At 47.2% G+C, this 27,339-nt stretch overlaps 1 protein-coding gene across 1 annotated transcript in view; it reads right to left on the minus strand.

The window, feature by feature from the left end:
* Window positions 1-27,339, minus strand: part of LOC138498332 (dihydropyrimidinase-like) — a 469,519-nt gene that overhangs the window by 213,525 nt on the left and 228,655 nt on the right. Inside the window, exon 4 of the mRNA XM_069622132.1 lies at window positions 15,733-15,922. Within this exon, the coding sequence (XP_069478233.1) occupies window positions 15,733-15,922 (190 nt within the window). The remainder of the gene's footprint in view (window positions 1-15,732; window positions 15,923-27,339) is intronic.

The following is a 27,339-nucleotide window of genomic DNA, read 5'->3' on the forward strand; positions in this document are numbered from 1 at the left end:
GCTTGCTGCTCTATTCTTCTACTTAGCATCGCAAGCCGCACTGTTTTCTTATCTTTCTTGCGGTTACAAGCATATGTACAGGCATTTAGCTGGTTTGAATGACTTTATCCTGCTTTACAGCTTACGTTTCTTTATATTTCAACATTGTCTCTCCTTCTAGGTTCACAATATCCTTATTCATACCGTTTCGTCTCAGTGTGTCATCTCTGGGTCATCTTATCTTCTATCTGCAAGTCTGTTCGGGTCTCTGTGACGTCACCATTCGTCTTCAATTAAGGCCTTTTGAGTTTCTTCCGGGACAGTGTTTAAGCAACCTTCATTTCGTTTCATTTGCTGATAGGGTTTTCTCAATGGATACCTTACTGTCCATGGTTGTCTGGTTATTGGTACTTCAATAGGTATTGTTCTTCTGATAGGTACTGGGCAGAGCCCTACTGCGGCTCTCTGCTGGTTTATTTGCTCATCATACGTCACATATTTCAGTGTGAATGTTCCTGGTACTTCAAAATGGATGACTGGAGTGCAGGATTTATTTGGGACCTCCTCTACACCACCACAATCATGCATAACAGCGCTGAAACGTGCATGGTACTGAGACATTAGTTCAGTGAAGGTTCTGACACTTTTCTGATTCTGTGCCACAAATGTTACTGGTCAGAATTACAGTTCTACTAAGTACTGAACACTATTCCTGTGTTAAATGTCGTCATGCCATGAATACATTGGACTGTGTGGTGTGGGGTCAGGGGAATCATGAATGCTGGTCATTTTCTACCATTTTCTAAGCTTACGTTTTTGCCTCCGTTTTAATTATTTTCTAAATATGGAGCAAAATAACGAAAGTGGATTAAATAAGAAAAGAGTTGAACATGGAAAATTGTGTTGGTACTCTTTAAGGACTCGTTTATGGGCCTGATTCACGGATGCGTTTTGTAAGGGCAAATTTTCCATCTGCAAACGCAGAACGTGAATTCGGCCCTAAGAGCATTTGTCAGCCATTTTGACGTCCATGCCGCCATTAGAAATAAGGCACACCAGAAACATCCTGAAGGGGAACAGTCCTTCATGCAGCAGAATCGTGCTTAGAATGTGTGAGGACGAGTAAGGAGCATGGGGTTTCTGATTTCTGCGATATTTCGGGCTTACGCCGGTACATAGTTTGCCGCTTGGGGGAGACTTTATGGAAACAACCTACCGTGAAGCATTGCTGATTCTGGATGTTTTAGGGAAGTTCTTGCTTATGTGAAAGACAATACATATACAGTTACATTAGTTCTGTGTATCTAATGCTGTTGCTGGGCAAACATTGACTGATTCCAACGGCGGGAGTAAGAGTCCCTCACAAACGTTAAGTGGTTATTAGGGAATGTATTATTCCACCAAGAGACCGTGGCCTGGACAGAGCAACTGGGAGGCGCAAGATCTGCAAGAGTTAAGTTGATGCCAAGACCAAGAGAAATTAGAATAGAAATGCTTAACTCTTTGTCATGGCGATTTATTCCTTAATCAATATACCAGGGCCAATGTTTTTAGGAATATTTTCCCATGCCCAAACAGAGATTTGTCTGAGTAGACATTGCTTTGCTTAAGGTTTGCTTTTCAATATTAGACAAGAATTAAACCTGAGAACTAATCTACCCTGTCACTTTGACAGTCTTCTTCCAAGCAAAGAAGAAAGTGCATTGCACAAAAAAGTAGGAAATAAAATGGCACCTTTTGTTCTAGACTTTGTATTAATTGACATGGCCAAACTGCTAGGGAATGCCTGTCCTTCAGTTTATTTGAAGGACAGAGATCCAGCGTCATGGCTCAGTGACTTATGCACATGTTATTAAAAGAAGATAAAGGCGCAATGTAATTAATATCATAAAGGTCAACCACGCCCTTTAATGTAATAGCATCTGTGATATGGTGTCCGGGAGCTGGTTTGTGCAGACCTGGAGACCTGCACCAGTGTTACTGCACTAGTGCGGCGAATGCTGCACAGTGGTCTAGAAGCCTGCAGATGATTCTGTGTGTTGATGAAATGTGAAGATGGTGATTATGTGACTGTGCCACAGAGCCTGAACCATGTACCACTACTTCTAGAGTGATAGGGTTCAGTGCACAGAAAAAAGGTCATTCTCTTATGTTTTTAGTATGTGTATCCAGCACCAATGACTCTTGTACGGTCTCCAGGTGCTCTTGAGGACCTGAAATGGAGAGGTAGGGATTTGGTAGATCGGTATGAGAGGGAAAGTGCATGGTTGCTGTGCTTTTGTTTTGATGCATGCAGTCTGAAAGTACTTTGAGCTCTGTGAGCTTGCGTTCAGAAGGGAGTCGTTGGGCCTCAGTATAACCCTGCTGGTTATTACACTGCTGGAAGCGGTAACAACGGTGCCAGTGAACTACCGGCACCATTGTTATCGGACCGGCAGAGTACAAGTTTGCGAGCGGGATGACCTCCTGCCCGCCAGGTGTGACCTGGCGGGCGGAACAGCACCAGCTCACAGACTTTAACGGATGCACGAGCACTGTTGCACACAGTGCCGGTGCATCCGTCCTCACCATTCCCATTGAGTCCAATCGGACTGGAAAGGGAATAGGAAGTTTCTTTTTCCGTTTTCACCAGCACAGCTACCGCCAGAGTCATAATGAGACCCCTTGTGTGCCCACAATCATAGGGAACATTGGCCATGGTTTGTGGTATGTAAATTGGTAGTACAGGTGTAGCATAGTGTTGTTTACTTTTTAGTGAGAGTGGTATTAAGATGCCATGGGGCCTCATTACACGGATGGCGGTAAGGATTTACCGGTACCGGTAAAATACCGGTACCGCTAAATCCTTACCGCCTTACTACGAGGTCCCTTTGCGGGTTGGGGGATTTAACGCCTGCTTTTTGCAGACGTTAAAATCCAACCCGCAATGGGACCTCGGAGCTAATTACGGCACCGCAAATTTGCGGTGCCGTAATTAGCGCCTTCCCCATTCCCATAGAGCCCTATGGGGCAGAAATGGAAATGAGGAAGGGCAATGGCAGAAGGGGGATTTACCACCCCTCCAACCTTGGAATGGGGCGGTAAATCCCCTTTCCACCAATGCGGTGCCGGTATTTTACCGGCATGAGCCATGGCGCTAATAGCGCCATGGCTCACCGCCTACCGTGTAATGAGGCCCATGATGTGAGTAGCTTAGTTGATTTGCATGAGTCTGTCTGCAGAATTGAAGTGGTTACTGGGTAGGGTTAGCAAAGGCTGCAATGCTACACTAGACAGTGCATGTGCTTTCTTTGCCACTATTCCTTGGGTTATGGCTAGAGGGTTGACATGCTGCGGGTAGACCATGACTTCCATTGGGGACTAAAGGGACTCTCCATTTCAGCAAGGCCTCTTCCAACCTTCCCCGCAGAGAAAGCCTGAAAGCTTCTATTTTGCTCGTCCCACGACAGGGCCTTGCAAAAGGGAGTTGGATGCAAATGTGTCCTAGTCTGTGAGCAGAGGTTTGGAGGAATGTGACAGGCGAGACGATATGCAGACGTGACTCCTCCATCGACTATGCAAGAAGGACGCAGAGCCAAATGTTTGTAAATAAATTGCCATTTGCAGTGCTCTCTTGGCACCAAAACCTATTTGGAGTGTGCACTGATCCTAAACCTAATGTAACCAGACATGCGTCTGTGTTAGTGAAACAGAAAACTGGGATGCAGGCACTAGAGAAATGGTGGGGGGCAGACGATGTAGATAGCACTGTAGGGCTACCTACCTAGGTAAATGAGCTACAAGAGGAAATGTGCCAGTTTCTGCTTGGATTAGGCAGATTGTGCAGGCAGTGCATGGAGCAAGAGGTGCTGGTGAAACTGTGGGCTGGAGGACCTTAGTGGGTCTGTGCTTTTTCAGGTCTATGCACTTCTTTCGTGTACCAATGAGCTGTGTGTGGGTGGTTTGTCTCACACCATAGCCTGCGTGAGATGGGTTTCAAGCTGTCTGCAGGTATCTCACTTCAAAGTCCATGCTAGGCTGGGTTACAGATGTTCTTTTCTGAGTCTCTTCCTATAGCATGTGTGTCACAGGGCTGTAGAAGTTTGACCCATGTATCAAGCATTGTACATGCAATGGGTGATCTGTTTAAAAATAAAAACAGTGCTTTGTTGTCAATCTACATTTTATCAAGCTCTTAACTATTTACCCCCTTTATGGTTGACATTGAGTTTGGTGCCACAGAGGAGCTGGTGTGTGTAATTAAGTAAAGTCTTTATTCCTTGAGCTTATGATTTCAAATAAATACATATTATTTCTATAACATGGTTTTCATTATTTCATGGTTCTTGGCTCACTGTTGGCACAGAGGTTAAAGGGGGTGGGGGGGTTTACGTGGCTCTATATGAGTAATCAATAGGGCTAGCGCTAAAAAACGTAAACATATTGTTGTGGGGTGCACCTTGATTTGGGGGAAGGAAATGCCCAGGTTAAGGGTGGTTTCTCCATATATATTGTCAGAGACAGCAACAACGCAGGGGCACCTTTCGGCACCACCACGAGGCATCAGGGGGCCCTCCACCACCATCCTACCGGTTAGCTCCCAGGGCTTTTGATCACAGCTGAAACTGCAAAAATGTAACTTTATTTTATTTATTTTTTCCTTTATTTTGTGTTACTTGGTATTTTCCTGAATCACTAACCAGGCTCTGCCAACACTCCTCAAGTGCTTCCTGTTCACTCTCTAAGCTATTTTCATTGATGTTCGTTGCCCAGCTGGGCTTGTTCCTATGTCATCGGCCACACCATCATGGCTGCCGAACTGTGGGCACCGGAGTGCTCTGCTTCATCGGCCAGCCTGCCCTCTGATTGGGTCTTTACTATTGTTCTCACACTATCTGAAAGCTGGCAGGTAAAGCCAGCCCCCAGCAAGGCCCACACAAAGACCCCTGTCTGTGCCTGTCCGGGCTCTGGAGGTCAGGGAGGGCCCCCCTCCTTTTTCCACACAGCATCTCATGCCCACCGTCCACCTCATGGAACAGCCACCAAACAGGCACCTGGCCACTGCACGAACCTGTGCCTCTGGAACTTTGTTCTCCCCTCAAGAATACCTGTGAGTCAGGGCCTGTTCATTGTCATAATTTACACAGCTGCTGACCTAAGGTACCTATGCCACTCTGCTTTCTTATGCCTTACTTCATCCCTTTTTAAAATTATTTCTGTGCTTTTCAGTAATTCGAATCCTGGTGTGATATTGACACCTTTGCAACCCCATTTTGCATTGCATTTCTGCGCTTTTTGGTAATGAGAATCCTGGTGTTTTTTTAACATCTTTGCACCCCATTTTGCATTGCATTTCTGTGCTTTTTGTTACTTCTAATCCTGGTGTGTTTTAACATATTTGCACCCCCCCCCCTTTTTTGTAATCAAGTGTTTCTATTGCATCTGTTTTACTCACTTCCTTGACTACTTGGTCAGCTGTTGAGTTTCTGTTCCTGCTGTGCTACTTCTCTTCTATCTTCCTTCCATATCTCTCTGCCACCCCTGTGGCACTCACCATCTCCCCTATCTGTTCTAACTGCCATACTATCACCTATACTCCTCTCTCACAAAGTCTGGAAGGAAAAAGTTTAAAAATGACTTGCTAACAACTAACCCTTGTCTACCCATTGCAAACACCTACGTCAGTGTAACTTCCAGACAGATTGTCACTGATATACTCTTTTCGGTCCCCCCTGCAGATCTCTGGACTCCTCATTTTACTTCCACTCTCTCTCCTCTCAGTTCTTCATCTATTAATGGTGGCACTAGATGGAAGTACTCTTGGCCGGCTTCTCATCATCCAGTTGTATCATTAATGTCTATCACAATGGCACTACCATGGCTCAGGGTCCTCAACCCAACCTCCTCTTCTTTTCGATCGGCGCTTGCCATCCCTCATCAACTTCCTTCCCACACCTTCTACTGCTTCTTCCTCTCTTTATATCACCCCTCCCCCGATTGGTGTACCACACTCCTGTAACCCTCCTCAGAAAACCTTCAAAAGCAGTGACCTGTTGCATCTAGCCACACCTAATGCTCGCTCTGTTATCAAACACTCTGCCAACATCTGCCTCTTCCTTGAAGACATTGACCTCGATATCCTTGCTCTCACCGAGATGTGGTTAAATGCCAGCTCAGTCACTGCTTTTGACTCCCTTCTCCCTGATGGCTTTAAGATCATCTCCAAGCCTCGTCCTTACCGTGCTTGTGGGGGGGTTGCCCTGATCTTCCCAGAGTGGATTCCTTCTTCCCTCATTCCCACCTAGCCAAACCTTCTTTGAAACCCTGGTCTGCAAGTTGGTCATCTCGCCCACTTCCTCCCTGACCATTGCCACTGTCTACAAGCCACCTGGCTCTATCACCCTGTTCCTCTTCTGATTGACGTTGCCTCCTCTTTGCTCACTTCAACCTCTAAACTGCTTCTCCTGGCTGGCTTCAACATCCACCTTGACTCCTCAACGAAAGCATCCACTCTCTTTTGTGACCTCTGCACCTTGGTCTACGTCTCCATTCTCCCCTCTGGTCCTACCCACTGGGCTGTACACACTCCTGATGCCTTCATCCACATTGATCTTTTGATATCTACCCCACTCTCCTGGTCAGACCACTCCCTCTCCTCTCACCTAGGGCTTATCTGCCATCTGACTGCACCTCCCCCAGCCCTGCCAACCTCATTCACGGACATCCATCCGATGAAACGAGTGTCAGCTGCTGCCTCCTCATCCACCTTCATCCCCCTATCCCTTCACTGCAGACTTGACCTCTGACTCCGCTCTGACTCTGCTCTCAGCAACCCTCCTCTTGTCATCACTAACACTCTCGTCATTCTTGCCCCAGCCATGAGGATCCACCTGAAACATGCCTCCAAGAATAACACCTGGTATGATTCTGAACGTGAAGCCCTTAAATGCAAGTGCAGAGCTGGGGAATGGAAGAGGCAGTCCTCGGGCTCACCATCTGACAAATTGGCATGTTGCCTTCTTCAAAGGCAATATCGACTTTCAATTTATTCCAAGAACAGGGTCCACATCCAGGCGTGCATATCCGGGGCATCCAACAACACGGCTGAACTCTGCAAGGAACTAGCCAGTCCTTCTGCAGTCTCCACCTCAACTCTTCCCTCCCAGGCCCTCTGCAATGCCCTGGCCACACACTTCACTGCAAAAGTTCAGGACATCCTGGTCACTCTCTCCTCATTATCCCACTCCACTTCCCCCATACTCCTGCCACCTATGACCTCCCCTGCCCCTCTTCCTTTGTCTCCTCCTTCTCTCCTGTCACATCCAAGCAGGTCAAAATAGTTGTCCGCTCTATGATGATCCCTCCCAAACAAGTCTCCCCTGATCCTCCAGAACTATCAAGGACAGTATTGAGTCTTTTGCCACTGCACTAACTGATTTCTGCAATCATTCCTTTGGTACTGGGTCTTTCCACTCTTCCTTCAAGCACTCTCTTGTTTGTCTCCTTCTGAAAAAAAACCTTCCGCCGACCCCTCGTTTACGGCTAAATACCACCCCATCTCTATCATTCCCTTCCTTGGGAAACTCTTGGACAAGTTGGTCTTTCCCCAACTGACCCAGCACACTGAGCTTGTCAGTTGCCTATACTACCATCAATATGGATTCTGAGAATCCAGAAGCACGGACACTGCTCTCCTGGACACCTGTGAAGAACTGCTTGCATCTCTTGACTCCATCTCTCCAGCTGTTCTCATTCTACTTGATCTCTCCTCTGCATTTGATAAGGTCAATCACTCTATCCTCATAAAACGCCTCCACAATACCCTTGGTATCTCAGAGCGGGCACTGGACTGGCTGATCTCCTACCTCAATGACTGTCCCTCACAGGTTATCATGGGCTCTTTCTCCTCTCCCATCCTATATCTCCACCTGTGGAGTTCCCCAGGGTTCCAACATTTCTCCCTGGCTCTTTAACATCTATCTTGCTTTGCTTGCACACCTAATCACCACTTTCTCCCCTTACTTCCAGTCTTAAGCAGATTACATATAACTCTTCTTATAACTACCCTCTGATCCTGTCCTTACTTTTTCCTTCATTACTGACTGCTTATCTGACATCCAGTCCTGGTGTGCCTCCAATGATCTCTGAGATCCTACCCATTAGGAATCCTGCTCCTGCCTTCTTCCCCTCATTCTGGCCACCTCTATGGACTCTCCCCCTTCTACTTCTGAAGCCAGATATCTTGGACTCATCTTTGACTCCTCTCTTTCCATCCTCCCTCACATCCACTATCTTGCAAAGAAGACCCACTTTCAACTCCATCTCAATGGAATCCTACCTTTCCTCACTTTCCCCCAGAAGCTCAATGTCTCCCGAGCTCTCGTACTCCCTAGACTTGATTCCTGCAATAGCCTCTTCCTTACTCTTCCCTCTTCCTCTCTACATCTCCTCCAGCTGATCCACAATAGGGCTGCAAGACTTACCCTTGGCTTCAAGCGTAAGGACTGCATCTCTCCAGCCCTATAATCTCTTCACTGGCTCCCGGTTGCTGCAAAGATCAAATTAAAATCCCTCTGCATCATCCATGAGGCTGTCTGGGGTCAGGGACCATGCTATCTACAACTGGCTTTCACTAAATACTCTCCCTACAGATCCTTGGCACCTCCAGGGCCAACTCGATGTGTGTCAAGCACTTCTCTAAACAGAGAGCTGGTGGCTGATCTCTCTCCTCAGTTTCTCCCTCCTCTGGAATAGCCTCCCCCTGCCTCTCTGTCCTGAGCTGGATCTCCTCAAATTCCAGAAGCTCCTCAAGACCTTCCTGTTCACATCCTCCGTCCCCCTCTGCCTCCCTTGCTAAACCCCCCACAGTTGCTGATATTGGTGACCAGGGCCCTTAAGTTTCCTTCTGGGTCCTGTTCCCCCTCCTCTAATAGACTTCAGCCTCCCCCACTCCCAGCACATGCCGTTGGGCTCCCACGAGCCTGTGCTATCTCACAGGCCTGCACTTATTGTTTTTTGTCAGTTGACCACTCTCACCAAGTGGTCTCAACCAGGCACTTAACAGCTGCTTGCAACTCCCAGCACTTAACCCACACCCCCATCTCATCTCTTTTCTCTCTCTGCACTTGCACGTTCTTCATGCTCACAAGGTCTAGCAGGACAGCCTCTCCCTTTCTTTGTTATTATTGTATTATAATTTGCCTTTGTTTCCCATGTTGTCATGAATCTCCCCCCGTCTCACCTGAGATCGCTTCTTGCAGGGATCCGCGGCAAGATTCTTCTTGCGGGCGGATTGGGTTTTGTACAGGCCGGCACAAGTCTCTTCCGACTCCAGTGTGCGTTCAGCATTCCAGGATACTCGCGGGTTCAGGACGTCCAGGAAGGAAGAAGCGGTCGCAAGGATACGTGGATTCCAGGAACAGGGTGGAAAGGAGAGGGTGGAAGGAGTGGGAATAAGGGTCCAGGAACTTGGATAACAGAATGGTTCGCCAAGCTGGGAAGTACACGTCTAGTCACTACCTGTTGATAGCGTTGAGACGCGCGGGGCTGCGGTAGTGTGGCATATTTATGGGACGTACTACGTCTGCCGTGAAGGCTGGTGCGAGGCGTGTCACGTGATACGGCCCTGTTGGGAGAAACAATGAATGCAAGCCCCGCCGCGATAAGGACCAGGAAGTCCAGAAGGGGCGCGTTCTGTGAGCCATGACAGCATGCCTCCTCCGAAAACCTGTTCCACCAGGTTTGCCCGGGTGTATGAGATGATATCTTCGGAGCAATCGAGTGGTGTTCAGGTTAGAAAGTGGTTCCCAGGTTCTTTCACTAGGATGATATCCTTTCCACTCAGCCAGGTATTGAAGTTGACCCTGTTTATACCTGGAATCGCATATTATGGATACTTCATATTCCAGCTGGTCATCCACAACCATGTGACTGGGTCTGCAGGATTTCCGGGAGGATCGGATGTAGGGTTTCAATAAAGAAGTGTGAAAAACTGGGTGAATCTTCTCCCAGGAGTCTGGTAGTTTGAGCCGGAATGAAACTGGGTTGATGACTTCTTTTATGGAAAATGGCCCATAGTACTGGGGGGCCAATTTGTTTGGTCGTAAATGTCGTGGTAGTAGTTTCGAGGACAACCAGACTAGATCACCGACTGAATAAGAAGGCCCTGGTATTCACTTGGAATCCGCATACCGCTTAGCGTGTGTTTGGGCCTTTTCTAAATGTTCTTTGGCTTCCTTGTGTATGTTGATGCGAGTTTCGATCCAGGAGTTGACGGTAGGTACTGGTGTAGGTTGTGGAAGAACAGAAGGTAAAGCTGACGGGTGGAATCCTTGCCTGCAATAGAAGGGGCTGGTCTTGACTGCTGAGTGATCGGAATTGTTGTAGGTGAATTCAGCCACGGGTATAAGGAGCGACCAATCATCCTGTACCTTGGTGGCGAAACAACAAAGATATTGTTCTAGGGTCTGATTTACACGCTCCGTAGCTCCGTTAGTTTGTGGGTGATAACCTGATGAAAGAGCACGTTGGATTCCTAGAATGCAACAGAGATGTTTCCAGAATTGTGAGACGTATTGAGGTCCTCGGTATGATATGATCTTAGAAGGAAGTCCATGAGGGCGGAAAATGTGTTCCAGGAAGATTCCAGCGAGTTCTCATGAGGATGGTAGTTTGTACAGGGGTGTAAAATGAGCCATATGAGTGAACAAGTCAATGGTGACCATGATAGTCATGTATCCCCTGGAAGGTGGTAATTCCACAATTAAGTCTGTAGAGATGAATTCCACAATGAAGTCTGTAGAGATGAATTCCCATGGCCTTGTTGGTAGTGTAGGTTGCAGTAGGAGACCCGCCAGTCTCTTGTTATTGTGTTTGTTTTGACTGCAGATAGAGCAGGCTCAGATGTACAGTTGTACATCAGTCTTCATTCTGGGCCACCAAAATTGTCTTTGTATAAGACGGAGAGTGTTGGTGATTCCACGATGTCCGGAGTGGAGGGTATCGTGGCAGAGGTTTATTATCCTTTGTTGTAGTTTCTGTGTGGGAATGACTAGAGCGTTATCTTTGAACAAATATCCGTCCTTGGTTCTCAGATTCCATGGATTCTTCCTTGAAATATCCTTCCAGAGCTCAGAGGATTGGGTTTGCATCTGGACTTCTTCCAAAAGACTGACTGCTTGAGCTACAAAAATCGTGTGGGGAAACATCTTGGGATAGGCCCGATCTTCAATAGTTTCGTAATCAGGACATCGAGATAAGGCATCAGCAATTATGTTTTGTGATCCAGGAACATGACTGATGTGGAACTGGTACTGGGCAAAGAAGAAGACTCAGCGGGCCTGACGACTGTTCCTACACTTCAAGGATTGTAGAACTTGAAGGTTTTGATGGTCCGTGCAAACCTGGACTGGATGTCTAGCTCCCAGGAGTAGATGTCGCCATTCTGTGAAGGCTTGGCGGATGGCTAACAGTTCCTTTTCCAAGACGGAATAATGTGTTTCACTGGGAGTCAGAGTTTATGAAAGGTAAGCAATGGGGTGTTCCAACTTGTCCACAAATTCTTGCTTCAAGACTGCTCCTATGGCGTAGTTAGAGGCATCCGTCTCCACTAGGAATGGCCGATTAATGTCGGGTTGGGCTAAGATGGGGACTTGAGTAAACTCTGTCTTTAGGCATTGGAATGCCTTGTCTTGAGGTGCAGACCAGAGAAAGGGAGTGTCTTTCTTCAAGAGAGCGATGATTGGTTGAACAATCTCAGAAAAGGTGGTTATGAACTTTCGATAGAAATTGGCAAGCCCCAGGAAGGATTGAACTTGTTTCACGGAAGTGGGAGCCGGCCAAGATAGTATGGCCTTTACCTTCGAATGATCCATACCAATTCCTTCTGGACTACGGACAAATCCTAGATAAAGAACAGAAGTAACATGAAACAGGCATTTCTCAGGTTTGGCTAGGAGTCTGTGTTCACGTAGTCGTTGTAAGACTGCCTTTACATGCTCTTCATGCTTTAAAAGGTCCTTGGAGTAAATAAAGATATCGTCCAGGTAGACGATGACGAAGAGAAACAGCATGTCAGAGAACACCCTATCTATGAATCACTGAAAGACTGCAGGGGCATTAGCAAGTCCAAAGGGCATGACCAGATATTTGAAGAGTCCGAAAGGTGTTCTAAAGGCTGTTTTCCATTCGTCTCCTTCCTTGATACGAATCAGATGATAGGCACCCCTGAGATTCAGTTTCGTGAAGATTACAGCACCTCTCACTGCTTCCAGGATATCTGAGATCAAGGGTAAGGGGTAGCGGTCCTTGAGGGTGCATTGATTTAATCCACGATAATCGAGGCAAGGTCTAAGTTCCTTTGTGTCCTTCTTGGGAACAAAGAACAGTGAGGCTCCAGCTGGGGATTTCAATGGTTATGGTGCCATTTTCAAGGTTGGTATCCAAGTATTCTCGGAGGGCCTTTTTTTCAGGTTCAGATAGGATAAACATCCTCCCAAAGGGAATCACTGCTGAAGGTTCTGTGTCTATGGCACAGTCTTCAGGTCTGTGAGGGGGTAGAGCCTGAACTATAGCAGTTGAAAACACATCAGCATAACTTTGATAGGCCTTTGGGACCTGAATGATATTGGAAACCATGAGTGCCTCTTGTTGATCTGCTGGATTACTTTCAGACGATATCGAGGAGGGATCCGGGGATAAACAATGAGACAGACAATGCTCTGAACCAAGAAACAAGGATCCTGCTGTCCAATTGATGTATGAATTGGTTATCTGCAACCAGGGCATGCCTAGCACAATGGAGTAGTGGGCTGATTTGATAATATTAAACTTGATCAATTCCTGGTGATGGTTTATTTAAAGTTGTATTTCCTTGGTCTGCAAGGATATGGGTCCTGAACTGAGGGGTCTTCCATCAATTGCCTCCACAGGTTGCATTACACCCCGGGCTTCATATGGAATGTGGTGCTGAAAGACCCAATCTTGATCAATGAATACTCCCATAGCCCCAAAATCCACCCTGGCCAGGATGGGGTAGGTCTCTTTCTTTGATAACGATAAGAAGGCTTGTAGTACCACTAGGTTGTTCTGTCCAGGAGAGTTTAAGGATGGAATAGATGTGGACCAAACATCTCTCTCCCGACACCTCGCTCCATCTAGGATCGGGAGCTGGCATTTCCCGAACGCCGTGGAGGGGCTAGAGGACATTCTCTAACCAGGTGTTTATCCGATGCACAAGCCTGTGTGGATCCTTCTCATCCTTTCCTGTGGGGAAATGGGTCCACGGAAGGCTCCTATTTGCATGGGTTCCGGGTCAGTGTCAGGGGTTGGAACAGGATCAGTTTTTACTGAAGTCTCAAGAGAACTTTTCTGGAAGGGCATCTTGGTCTTTTTTCTCTCTGCCTTTCTTTCCTGGATACGAAAGTCTATCTGCATTGCTAAATCCAAAAGAGCCTGGAATGAGCTAGGACGAGCCACTCTGGCTAATTCATCTTTTATATCCTTGTTTAGGCCCCTACGGAAGAGAGTGAAACTTACTTCTGAGGACCAATCTGCTTCCTTGGCCAATTGTTTGAATCTTGTGACATACGTTAGCATGTCCTGGGATCCTTGCCGAAAGTCAAGTAGGCGTTCCTGGGCACTATAAACCTGTTCTGGCCAGTCGATCATGGTTTTGAGAGCCTGTATGAATCCATCATACAGGGCATCTCCAGAATTGACTAAGGGAGTAGCCCAAGTCAATGCATTTCCTGCGAGGTGCGAGATTATAAAGCCCACCTTTGCCCTGGAAGTTGAAAAATAATAGGGCTGAAAGGTAAAATGCACCAAACAGGAGTCCAGGAACCCACAAAGGGATTTTGCAGACCCATCAGACTTGTCTACGACACCACCCAGTAACACATTCTCTTTTGTAGCGGAATCGCGAGACAAAACAAGTTGCTTTCGTGCAGCATTCTACGCTTGTAAGTTTAGCACCTTGGTTGTTAGTTCTTGCATGACACGCATGAGATCCTGGAATGCCTTTTTCATATCGGTTTCAATATCGGTCGTTCAGCATCTCAAACTGTCGTGAATCTCCCCCTGTCTCACCTGAGATCGCTTCTTGCAGGGATCCGTGGGAAGATTCTTCTTGCGGGCGGATCGGGTTTTGTACAGGCCGGCACGAGTCTCTTCCAACTCCAGCGTGCGTTCAACGTTCCAGGATACTCGCGGGTTCAGGACGTCCAGGAAGGAAGAAGCGGGCGCAACAATACGTGGATTCCAGGAATAGTGTGGAAAGGAGAAGGTGGAAGGAGTAGGAATAAGGGTCCAGGAACTTGGATAACAGAAGGGTTCGCCAAGCTGCAAAGTACATGTCTAGTCACTACCTGTTGATAGCGTTGAGGAGCGCGGGGCCGCGGGGGCGTGGCACATTATGGGACGTACTACGTCCGCTGTGAAGGCTGGTCCGAGACGTGTCACGTGATACGGCCATGTTGGGAGAAACAATGAATGCAAGCCCCACCGCGATAAGGACCAGGAAGTCTAGAAGGGGCGCGTTCTGTGGGTCATGACACATGTTCCCTCCCGGTTGCCCTGTGGGCGCTTTGCAACACAATTTACTTGCTGTATACGTGCCTTACAAGTGCACAATAAAATAAAAAATAAAATAAAATATGTAGCTTGCCTGTTACAAGACGGTAAAGACCCCTTCTACTAAGATACCAGTGAGCCAGGGCGCTGATGGTTTTTCTTTTTAAGGGAATCCGGTACAACACTGATTGCATATGCAGTTTCCTAAAAATGAATAATGCTCCCTCGAAATATCCTGAGGTACATAACAGGTCGAAAATAGCATTTCACATCTGCAAGAATGCCATTGTGCAATCAATTGAAGTTATACGCCCACCTCTCAGTCGTTAATCTTATTACATCTGCTACCATTTGTCAGTCTTCCTCACTGACAGTCGGCTGAAGAAGCCTAGAGGGGTAGACATGGTGGCGGCCGAGGTGGCGGGGCTTGCGAGGGACCAGACTGGTGGGTAAGTGTGAGATGGGGGCATGGGCGGGCTATGTAGCATGTAGAAGAGCGTTGGGGACTGGGTGCAAGGAACTGTGGCACGGCTGGGAAGAGGCTTTAGTGGACGGCATGGAATCCAAGCTTTAAAATATAGTAAAGTCTGCATTCCTACATACTCTTTGGGCCTCATTACACGGTAGGCGGTGGACCAAGGTGCTATTAGCACCTTGGCCCATGCCAGTAAAATACTGGCACCACCTTGGAGGAAAGGGGAATTACCGCACTATTCCAAGGTTGGCGGGGCGGTAATTCCCCCTTCCCCCATTGCCCTTCCCCATTCCCATTTTTGCCCCATAGGGCATAATGGGAATGGGGAAGGTGCTAATTACGGTACCGCAAATTGCGGTACCGTAATTAGCAACCCGGGCCCTTTGCGGGTTGGTTTTTAACGCCTGCTAAAAAGCAGGCGTTAAAGTACCAACCCGCAAAGGGACCTCGTAGTAAGGTGGTAAGGGTTAACGATCACCGGTACCATTACTGGTCACCGTTAACCCTTACCGCCTTCCGTGTAATGAGGTAATTTGACTGGTGCTTCTCCTGTGACTTCTAATCCCCAATACACTACAAGAGGTAGTGCAAGATTCAACCCAATATGTCCCTTTGTAAGTTATTGGCCTCAGTCTCAGGCATGCACGTTGGCATGTAAGCAACCCAATGTTATGCACTCCACGTTAGCTTTCCTTTCCTCTACAATGACACTGTGGTATGTTACTCACCTTCCCTCCGTGCGTTGGCAATGATCTTAGCTGAAGACTTGCTCATCACATGAACCACAAAGAGAGGGCAGTTCACGGTGTATGCAATCGTGATGGCTCTTTGCGTGGCTTCTGCTTCCACCTCTTCCGGGCGACATAACTCATGCCCTTCAGGACCTGTGATCCCCAGAGCCAGAATTCTCTTGGAGCCCTGTGAAAGACACCAGAAAATAATTTCTGCATTCAGGTTTTATTTTCTTTCACTACAACAGATTTAACAAACATTTTTACTGCTTTTGGTCTTGTGTTGCTAGACTAATGGCATCAGAATGGCATTAGATCTTCTCACTGGCTGCTACTGCTGCACTGCCCAACATACACACATCACACACACACTACCTTCTTGACTATCACTTTTTTATGGTCTGAGTCCATTCATCAGCAAAAGACTAAATCAACCCAGTGTCGATCGGGGTGGATTGTGGGGGATGGGAAATGCATCACATGTGGATGGGCTGTTGGAGGCGAGAAGTGTATCACACTTGGATGGCGTGTAGAAGGCGGGAAGTGTGTCTCACTTGGATGGACGGTTAGTCCATGAGATGTATCGCACTTAGTTGGGGGTGAGAAATGCGTCACACTTAGAGGGATTGGTTGGGGGCAGAAACCGTGCCTCACTTGGATGGAAGGTTGTGGGCAGGAACTGTGTCTCACCTGGATGAATTGTTGGGGGTGGTAAATGCATCACACTAGAATGAACGGTTGGGGGTGGGAAATGTATCACATTTAGGTGGAATGTTGAGTGTGGGAAATCTATTGCCAAACTCTGAATTAAACACAACCATACCTCTACCGCACCGACATGAAAACCAATCATACACAATTACACCTCAACGCATGATGGGTACCAACCGAAAACGCAACAATGCTCAGTGAACGGTTTCTCTGATCGAAGCTGTCAACAGCTCATCACAGCTCTCTTGCTCTTCTCCCTCTCAATCCCACCAAGAAACCCTACAACCCTCCTTCCATTGCAGATCTGCTAGACCGCCAAGGGACCACACAAGTGGGAACAGTGCGCTGTTCAAAACCCATTCACATTAACATTAAGACATCTCTGATGACCCCCTTACATACTCCTAACCACTAATAGGGCCATCAAACTCTCATACTGCTCATGGTTACATGGGCCTCTTATAAATCAATTTCCAGGTGTGTGCCAGCTGTGCTCAAGCAGCGAGATGGCGTTAATAGAGCGACATCTTCACATCATGTTTAATTTCTACTCTGCTTGATCAACAATGCCATATCGTTGTACTGTAAGGCGGAACATTAAAAAAAACTCTAGTACAATGCTTCACAGGTTTGCTGTGCACAGTGAATTCTATCTTTGTTAATACGGCATAAGACCTGCAAATCATCAACCATGCTGAGTAGATATAATGAACACATGGCATGGACTTTCAGACCTTGTTGTAGCTTTATATCACCCACAGACATTGGTATGCATTTTATCTACCAAAGAATGTTGAGAATCTGAGTAGAATACTGCTAGGGGTGCAACATCAGCAATGAGAAGGGCTGGTTAAACATCCGCAGTGGTTCATTTGAAGCTGAGCTCAACAACCCAGCGTACCCCAAGCAGTACATTGCCGATGTGGCTTAGTTAAAAGTATTTAAATGAAATAACCAATGAAAACGCTATGATCTTGCCTGGGTATATTTTGGAATTACTGATTTATATTTCTATTGAAACAATCTCCTTACACAATTATTGGTTGCTAATATTTCTGCCTTTCTGAACACCCACTTTGCTTGAGAGCATTGTGGGACTCAAGTGTGGGTCATGCTAGCTTGGGTGGTACTGGGGTGTGGTCCGATGTCCTGCCCACACAACACCGGGAAACTGTCGCATGTCTGCCCTAATTGGTTCCTTTGAGGTGGCAGGGGCATGGCATGTGAGCATGTAGGATGCTCTGGCACGAGCAGGTATAGCTGACAAGATTGATTGTGAATTATTTTAGTGGGAGTGCATATGTGTGCCCAACACTTGCCCGCCTTTGTTTACCTGGCCTATAGTGATCTGGTCTGCCTGACACCAGACGGCTCTGTCCCTTGGTGTTGAATTTATATATATTAGACAACAGGCTAAGAGCAGTTTTCAGATAATGATGTTCTATGCAATTTGCAGCAGGCTGGTAGGCGCCCTTCCCAGGTTGGGGACCGGAGAATGTGCTCTGATTGCCGACCCAATATGACTTCCCTGCAGGAACCAAAAGGTTTTGCTACCAATGAAGCATTTACCTGATAACAGTTTTGTGAATAGCTGCATCTGCCCTTTCCAAGTTGTATTTATCGGCATTCACAAAACCCACTATTATCTAGAAGGCAGCCCAGCAGTGAATGAAAGCTGTAATTATTGCTCTACAGTGGGAAAAGGGAAAACCTTTATTTCCTGAATATTTGTAAGTCTGACGTTAATCATCAGGGGATCTATTCCACAGTGCCACTGCCTGTCCAGAAAACGCCCACCCACCAATGGTTAATCATCAGGGGATCTATTCCACAGCGCCACTGCCTGTCCGGAAAATGCCCACCCACCAATGGTTAATCATTGGGGGATCCATTCCACAGCGCCACTGCCTGTCCAGAAAACGCCCACCCACAAATGGTTAATCTTCAGGGGATCTATTCCACAGTGCCACTGCCTGTCCAGAAAACGCCCACCCACCAATGGTTAATCATCAGGGGATCTATTCCACAGCGCCACTGCCTGTCTGGAAAACGCCCACCCACCAATGGTTAATCATCGAGGGATCCATTCCACAGCACCACTGCCTGTCCAGAAAACGCCCACCCACCAATGGTTAATCATCAGGGGATCTATTCCACAGCGCCACTGCCTGTCCGGAAAACGCCCACCCACCAATGGTTAATCATTGGGGGATCCATTCCACAGCGCCACTGCCTGTCCAGAAAACGCCCACCCACAAATGGTTAATCATCAGGGGATCTATTCCACAGTGCCACTGCCTGTCCAGAAAACGCCCACCCACCAATGGTTAATCATCAGGGGATCTATTCCACAGCGCCACTGCCTGTCTGGAAAACGCCCACCCACCAATGGTTAATCATCGTGGGATCCATTCCACAGCGCCACTGCCTGTCCAGAAAATGCAGACCCACCAATGGTTAATCATCAGGGGATCTAGTCCACAGCACCACTGCCTGTCCGGAAAACGCCCACCCACCAATGGCTAATCATCAGGGGATCTATTCTACAGCGCCACTGCCTGTCCGGAAAACGCCCACCCACCAATGGTTAATCATCGGGGGATCCATTCCACAGCGCCACTGCCTGTCCAGAAAACACCCACCCACCAATGGTTAATCATCAGGGGGTCTATTCCACAGCGCCACTGCCTGTCTGGAAAACGCCCACCCACCAATGGTTAATCATCAGGGGATCGAATCCTCAGCGCCACTGCCTGTGCATAAAACACCACCCACCAATGGTTAATCATCAGGGGATCTATTCCACAGCGCCGCTGCCTGTCCTGAAAATGCCTACCCACCAATGGTTAATCATCAGGGGATCTATTACACAGCGGCACTGCCTGTCCAGAAAACATCCCCCACCAATTGTTAATCATCAGAGGATCTATTCCACAGCGCCACTGCCTGTCTGGAAAACGCCCACCCACCAGTGGTTAATCATCAGGGGATCTATTCCAGAGCGCCACTGCCAGTCTGGAAAACGTCCACCCACCAATGCTTAATCATCAGGGGAGCTATTCCACAGCACCACTGCCTGTCCAGCAAACACCCACCCACCAATGGTTAATCATCAGGGGATCTATGCCACAGGGCCACAGCCTGTCCAGAAAACACCCACCCACCAATGGTTAATCATCAGGGGATCTATTCAACAGTGCCACTGCCTTACTGGAAAACGCCCACCCACAAATGGTTAATCATCAGGAGATCTATTCCACAGCGCCACTGCTTGTCTGGAAAACACTACCCACCAATGGTTTTTCATCAGGGGATCTATTCCGCAGCGCTAATGTCTGTCTGCAAAACTCCCACCCACCAATGGTTAATCATCAGGGGATCTATTCCACAGCGCCACTGCCTGTCTGGAAAACGCCCACCCACCAGTGGTTAATCATCAGGGGATGTATTCCACAGCGCCACTGCCTGTCCGGAAAACGACCACCCACCAGTGGCTAATCATCAGGGGATCTATTCCACAGCGCCACTGCCTGTCCGGAAAACGCCCACCCACCAGTGGTTAATCATCAGGGGATCTATTCCACAGCGCCAGTGCCTGTCTGGAAAACGCCCACCCACCAGTAGTTAATCATCAGGGGATCTATTCCACAGCGCCACTGCCTGTCTGGAAAACGACCACCCACCAATGGCTAATCATCAGGGGATCTATTCCACAGCGCCACTGCCTGTCCGGAAAACGCCCACCCACCAGTGGTTAATCATCAGCAGATCTATTCCACAGCGCCACTGCCTGTCTAGAAAAAGCCCACCCACCAGTGGTTAATCATCAGGGGATCTATTCCACAGTGCCAGTGCCTGTCTGGAAAACGACCACCCACCAATAGCTAATCATCAGGGGATTTATTCCACAGCGCCACTGCCTGTCCGGAAAACGCTCACCCACCAATGGTTAATCATCAGCAGATCTATTCCACAGCGCCACTGCCTTACTGGAAAACGCCCACCCACAAATGGTTAATCATCAGGAGATCTATTCCACAGCGCCACTGCTTGTCCGGAAAACAATACCCACCAATGGTTAATCATCAGGGGATCTATTCCGCAGCGCTAATGTCTGTCTGCAAAACTCCCACCCACCAATGGTTAATCATCAGGGGATCTATTCCACAGCGCCACTGCCTGTCTGGAAAACGCCCACCCACCAGTGGTTAATCATCAGGGGATGTATTCCACAGCGCCACTGCCTGTCCGGAAAACGACCACCCACCAGTGGCTAATCATCAGGGGATCTATTCCACAGCGCCACTGCCTGTCCGGAAAAAACGCCCACCCACCAGTGGTTAATCATCAGGGGATCTATTCCACAGCGCCAGTGCCTGTCTGGAAAACGCCCACCCACCAGTAGTTAATCATCAGGGGATCTATTCCACAGCGCCACTGCCTGTCTGGAAAACGACCACCCACCAATGGCTAATCATCAGGGGATCTATTCCACAGTGCCAGTGCCTGTCTGGAAAACGACCACCCACCAATAGCTAATCATCAGGGGATTTATTCCACAGCGCCACTGCCTGTCCGGAAAACGCTCACCCACCAATGGTTAATCATCAGCAGATCTATTCCACAGCGCCACTGCCTGTCCGGAAAACACCCACCCACCAGTGGTTAATCATCGGGGGATCTATTCCACAGTGCCAGTCCTGTCTGGATAACGCCCACCCACCAGTGGTTAATCATCAGGGGATCTATTCCACAGTACCACTGCCTGTCCAGAAAACGCCAACCCACCAATGGTTAATCATCATGGGATCTATGCCTCAGCACCACTGCCTGTCCAGAAAACGTCTACCCACTAATTGTGGTCCATTTGAATTTCGCGATGTTCAGAGAGTCCATAAAATGTTTGGGAGGAATTGCGACTAAACATTTTTTCCCTCAAGAATAGGGGACTATTTTTTGGTGTTTTGCCTTGTGAACAATACATAGTATAGGTTTCTAACCTTGGAGCCAGTGTAGCAATTGGATGGCTGATACAACATAATACAATATCCTGTTCATGCTCGGCCATATTGGAGTCTTTGCCTTAATAGATGACTTTTGGGTCCCAGATGCAAAGCTTTATAATAACCCAGACACAGAGATATTAGACTATTGACTATTGGGACACAATCAGTAAACATGAAATATAGCATTGTGATGCGTTTACACAGATGAAAACCCATATAATCAATTGTTGTCATGGTTTCCATCATTCACTCCTTGCCAGAGCCTACCCTCCACCTGATAGGTATGATATGATATGATATGGCATTTATAACGTGCCTAAACACAAGTGTTTCAAGGCGCGACGAGGCAAGGGAGGGGGAACAAAGGGAAGACAGAAAACGATCTTACTAGGCCAGGTGACATTCAGATCGCGCAAGTGCAAGAGAAGAGGGAAAGGGAAAAGTGCGTGGGGGAAGGGAGAGGGGAAGTGCAGTACATGGGATAGTAGAATAAATAAGATAAATAAAAAGTGGCTAGCTGGTGGCCAGTGCAAGTTAAGTGCAGACATAGGTGCTGGTAGGGGGACTGTAGGGATACAGAAAACAGTCCCAAGGTGCAGGGGTTGCCAGGGAGGCAGTGCAGGTGTGCAAATGGCGAGGCCTGGGCCCGAGATCAGAAAGGGTAGCCAGGTATCCAGTTTCAGCCAGGAGTTTAGCAGGGGAGAGGGGGAGAGAAAGCAGAAGCAAAGAGGAAGGTTTGAGGTGCTTCCGGAACCGGAGATGGTTCTCCTCAAGTTTCAGGGAGGCAGGAAGGCTGTTCCAGAGGGAGGCCCCAGCCAAAGAGAGAGATCTACCACCAATTTGTTGCTTGGAGAAGCGGCTGACCCTGAGGGAGTTGGAGGCGGATGAGTGAAGAGCTCGAGAAGGGAGATATTTAAGAAGAGAGAGTTGAAGGTAATGCGGCCCCAGGTCCCAGAAGGCCTTGTGGACAATGCAGAGTGTTTTCAACTTAATCCTCGCAGCCACTGGGAGCCAGTGCAGAGATTTCAGTCCTGGAGAGATACGATCCCTGGGCTTGAGGCCAAGAACAAGTCTCGCAGTCCAGTTCTGGATAAATTGCAGAGGGCGGAGAGTAGAGGCAGGCAGATTTAGAAAGAGGCTGTTGCAATAGTCCAGCCTAGAGAGAACTAGGGCTCTGGAGACAGTGAGCTTCTGGGGGAAGGCGAGGAATTGAAGAATACCTCTGAGGAGGTGCAGCTGGTAGTGTGACTTCTTGGAGACGTCAGAGATGTGAGGAGAGAAGGAGCGTGTGGAATCGAAGATGACCCGAGGTTTTTAGCCTGGCAGGTGGGAGCAGGAAGCGGGCCAAGAGAGGCCGCCCAGAGAGCTGCAGGGAAGGAGGGAGCGGGTGTGCTGATGAGTAGAATCTCAGTCTTACTGGCATTAAGGCAGAGGTCATTGGCGGCACACCACTCCTGGGTGAAATGCCAAACTGAGGCTGTGGCAAGTTTCGCATCAGAGAATAGTGCTGTTTACAATGCAAGTCCTCACAATGTTTGGCTCACAATGTAAGTCCCTGGAGAGAGATGGAACTCTGCACTCAGAGAAACCACTGCCCCTGCGCCCCTGACAGGTTTAATATTGGCCTTCCCCCAGAATATCTTGAAACTTATTCTTATTGAACTTGTATAAATGATGACAGAGTTGGCTCAAAGAACACTCTGTCTTCTGGAGACAGGTTAAAGGTTTTATTGAAGTTTTAGGCAGGGTGCAAGGGCCGCCCCACCGCGCTCTCTCACTCTCTCTTTCATCTAAAATCACTAATCGCCCACTAACCCGGGTGCTCCCCAGGTTATTATATACTGCAGGAGGCTCCTAATTGTCTAAGTTATCACTTATACTTGTAGGGAAATCCTAAAGGCCAATACCTAATCCGTCTGATCTCTCTCAGGGACTTCTGAGACTGACACTACATTATCAATGTTGCGAGTTGACTAAAAGGGATTATATGGTGTGAATTTAGACATGCTGCCTGAGTCAGTCTTCGTCCTATCAAGCCCACATACTCTTTTCCCTGTTTCTCTGATCTTCTCCTCTCACTACTCTCCCAACTCCAATCACCTTCATTCCTACTCCTTGCGTCTGCCTCTTCTGTCCCTCGAATGTCCCTCACTTCTTTGACCACTTGCCTCCACCGTTCAATGTTACACCTCTTCCCTATGCAGTACTACTCCTTCCTCCACTCTACTACTCCTCCCCACCTTCTTCCAGAGTCACACCCTTTCACTTTCACAACCACTTCACATTCACTCCCTAAACTCACTCTAACAATCTCACTCACAAGTCTCACGCACACACTCACAAATGGAGTACCACTTGCACTCACCAACCAATATCTCACCTACTCTACAATTAGAAAACATGCTCTTGTACACAGTCTGTCCTCCTGCTGATCTCTTGGTCAGCCACCTTCTCCTCAGACCTCACATGAACACCCCACAACTTTCTGTTCCCAGGGGTATCTTTTAACCCCCTCCCTATCTATTATCTGGTTGGTTTTTCTGGACATTGCCAATCGCCCCGGTCATCACCACTGGAGAAGATATTTTTTTAAATAGTCTGTTAAGCTCAGCTCTGCCTCTTTTCCTTGTATTGGCCTGTCGTGGAGTAACACTCGTGGTCTGTGCTGTACAGTGTCCAAGATCATATTTGGGGGAATTGACCTCTCCTCCCCCAAGGTAAATACAGTCTGTGTGGGGGGTTGAAATCCTGGTTTTAGTCGCTGGTGTTTGCAGCGGTTTCACTGCTGTTCACGTTGGCACCGGGTAGTGGAGCACGGCATATCGGGCAGCCGTGCTGGCTCGCTGCTGCATCTTCTGCTCTCTCTTCTTTTGCCGGTTTGTCACTTCATTGCATATTTCATGGGGCACGACTGGGTTGTGCTTTTTCTGTTGGTCTCTCACGCCGGCTGCAGCGTTCACTTTAGGACTAAAACAGAAAGACATAATCTGGCAAGGATTTATAACAAAAGGTAATTGTGGTCCTCTCAAACACCACGATCGCCCTCTTGGGTAGAAGAGGCTCTGGCTTCCATCCTTGTTGGCCTGGTTGGCGTTCCACCCCAGGCTGAGAGGAGTTCCTATCCCCTCTTGGCAAAATCAGGCTATTTACCATGTCACAATGATTCACATTAGATGCCATTAATAATTCCCAACTACATTTTTCTTACATAAACTACAAGCATGCAATCTTGCAATATATTGCTTCTATGTACTTATAAACAGAATCATATGAATAATACTCTCAATCTTTTATTTAGCATTTCTATGTATTTTTTCTCTTGTAGATATAATTTATGAACATATAGGATAGTTAAACAAGGGTTGTCCCAAAAAGTAGCAACAATATAGCTAACATAGTTCTTGCTGCCTACTCTTCTCTTATTCACTTCTGAAAATATAAACCCTACAACCAACCTACAATGTGTTTAGCCATCTAATATAGGACACTGCAAATATACTCAGAGTATTGCTGTTAGGGTTTGGTATACCAACCACTATAAAGACATTGGGCCTCAATATAACTGTGGCGGTAAGGCAACAACAGCGCCTTTAGTTCTACCAGCACCGTTGTTACCTTGCCACCACATTACGAGTTCTGCTTGCGGGTGCCGCTCTGCACGCCTGGTCAGACCAGGTGTGCAGAGCGGCACCCGTGAGCAGAGCAGGATGGTAGCAATGGTACCATTATGAACGGTACCGCTGCTACCACCTCCCCATTCCCATTGAGGCCTATGGGGGCTCAAATGGGAATGGGGACGTACCGGCACTGGGTCCCACGCAAGGGAAATTACCGGGCCCGCCAAGGTCGGAATGGCCCGGTAATTCCTCTTTCGTGGGACCCGGTGCCGGACCCGAGTTTGGGGGTAGCCATGCCCTTATTAAGGGCATGGCTACCCCCAAACTCGTAGTGAGGCCCATCACATTTAATATCTCTGTGAAATGCCCATAGCTTCAAAAAACAATCTAAAACAATGGATGGAAAACGCAGTTTAAAAATGTTGAAATCCACCTGCTGCAGTACACCCTTTCCTCCATTAGTGCATATGCAGTTCAACTTATCCTGGCCGGTGAAATGTAAGGAGGAGCAAAGGAGTGTAAATGCACACCAGAGAATAAAATAAAAGCTAAACTAGCAAAAATACACCATGGCTGCTATAGGCTACCCAAGACCATGGAAACAAAAACGTGTTGCGGATAGGTATTGTGTCCCAAAATAAAGAAGTCGGGGAAAATAGCCTTTGAAAACCTAGCAAACTGCTGATTTCTCAGCCCAGAAAGCAGAGTTACTTTATTCTGGTGAATGTTTTAGAATAGTGTCTGCTTCGTCTTACAAAAGCTAGTCAGGCATCCTACCCAGCTCTGTCGTTCTGCTCTAGCTGCTATCCCTGCACCCTGCATGGAATCTGCTCACAAAGACATTCAGTCAGTTGTTCTTTGGTGATTGCTGTATGGGGTGAAGCCAGTCTTATCTAGACCCCACCTATTTCCTTGACAGCCAATCCTGAATTGGGGCGTCAGTGGCTTAATCTTTGTTTTGATCTTTTGAAACAATAGACAGGTTCCTTTTTAATGGACCATTGATTTTCAGGAAAGGACGGTGAACGGATTAATCAGTGTGACTTCATCTAGGTCTCCTCCCCAAAACTGTAATCTTGGTCTCCTCCTAAAACTGTGCCAGCCGATATAGCAAGAGCAGTCTGCCCACAATTAAAATACTGAATCAGCCTGCTAGCCCTTTTTCTAGAAACTTTCAAATAATGTCCAAGAAAAGACAGTGAACATGTCAATCATGGTGATAACAGATACTAATCTAGAATTCCTCGGATGACAGCTCCCACAACAGCCATACACAACAGGCTGCCTGCGTCATAGGATTGACACTCTGAACAGTCTAATTTGTTCTTTATGTATGTTGACTTTTTTTTTTAAATGGCTGAAAATCAAAATGTAACTTGACTTGCATTTTTATTATGGGGAAATTCAATTGCTTTACAAAATGCACAATGTTCACAATTCGAGGGCACGTACTACATAAAATAAAAAACAATGTTTTACAACTGAAGGCCATTTCACCACAGAAAATGATTTCTATTTACAAATACTTCGTGTTCTATTAAATCAGCATCTGGAATTATAAGATTTGCTTTGTGAATGCAGCAGTCTATAAGCGTGTGTGAGAAATGCATTGCTAGCAACTGAAATGTAACAAATATTTAAAATGAGTAAAAAATCTGAATAAATACCTAATGTCTTGCATGTTTACCTCAGCACATGTATACTCATTCCTGGGGGATCTGGCTATCAAAACGTAAAATTTGGGATTTGAGTCATTGCAAGACTTCAGACTAAACCCATTATTCATGCTATGAACATAGCCGAAAGCATGTAATGTAATGAACCCCTGTCTTATTCAGATGATCTGGGCATCTAACTAATCAAGTAGACTAAGCTAAAATACACAGATATATCTGATATAGTTAAGCTCAGCCATCTACATCATCCAAAAATACTTACACTTAGAGACTCTGTTCTCATTCCTGTCTGTAAACTGCATGGAGGTTATGTGTGAGCTTGTTTTCTTCAGTGAAACTATGAGGTTCATTTGCCAGGGAACTTTCTAATAATCTACTCAGATAGGTCAGTTGGGATATGGACCTGAAAGTCACAGTTATGGTTGAATCACTGGAACCATTTTTCAGTAGAAGGCCTCTCCATCATACATTTAAGGCAAGTTGGTACTTGGGCAATTATAATCTCAGGACTCAGAGTCTGTACTTGAAGAATCAAAATATGCCATTGCAGAAGTCCAGGAGGGCACATGGTGAGTAGGATATGTTGAACAAAAA

Source organism: Ambystoma mexicanum, chromosome 5q, assembly GCF_040938575.1.
Source record: "Ambystoma mexicanum isolate Mex_15411 chromosome 5q, UKY_AmexF1_1, whole genome shotgun sequence".
Taxonomy (NCBI): Eukaryota; Metazoa; Chordata; class Amphibia; order Caudata; family Ambystomatidae; genus Ambystoma; species Ambystoma mexicanum.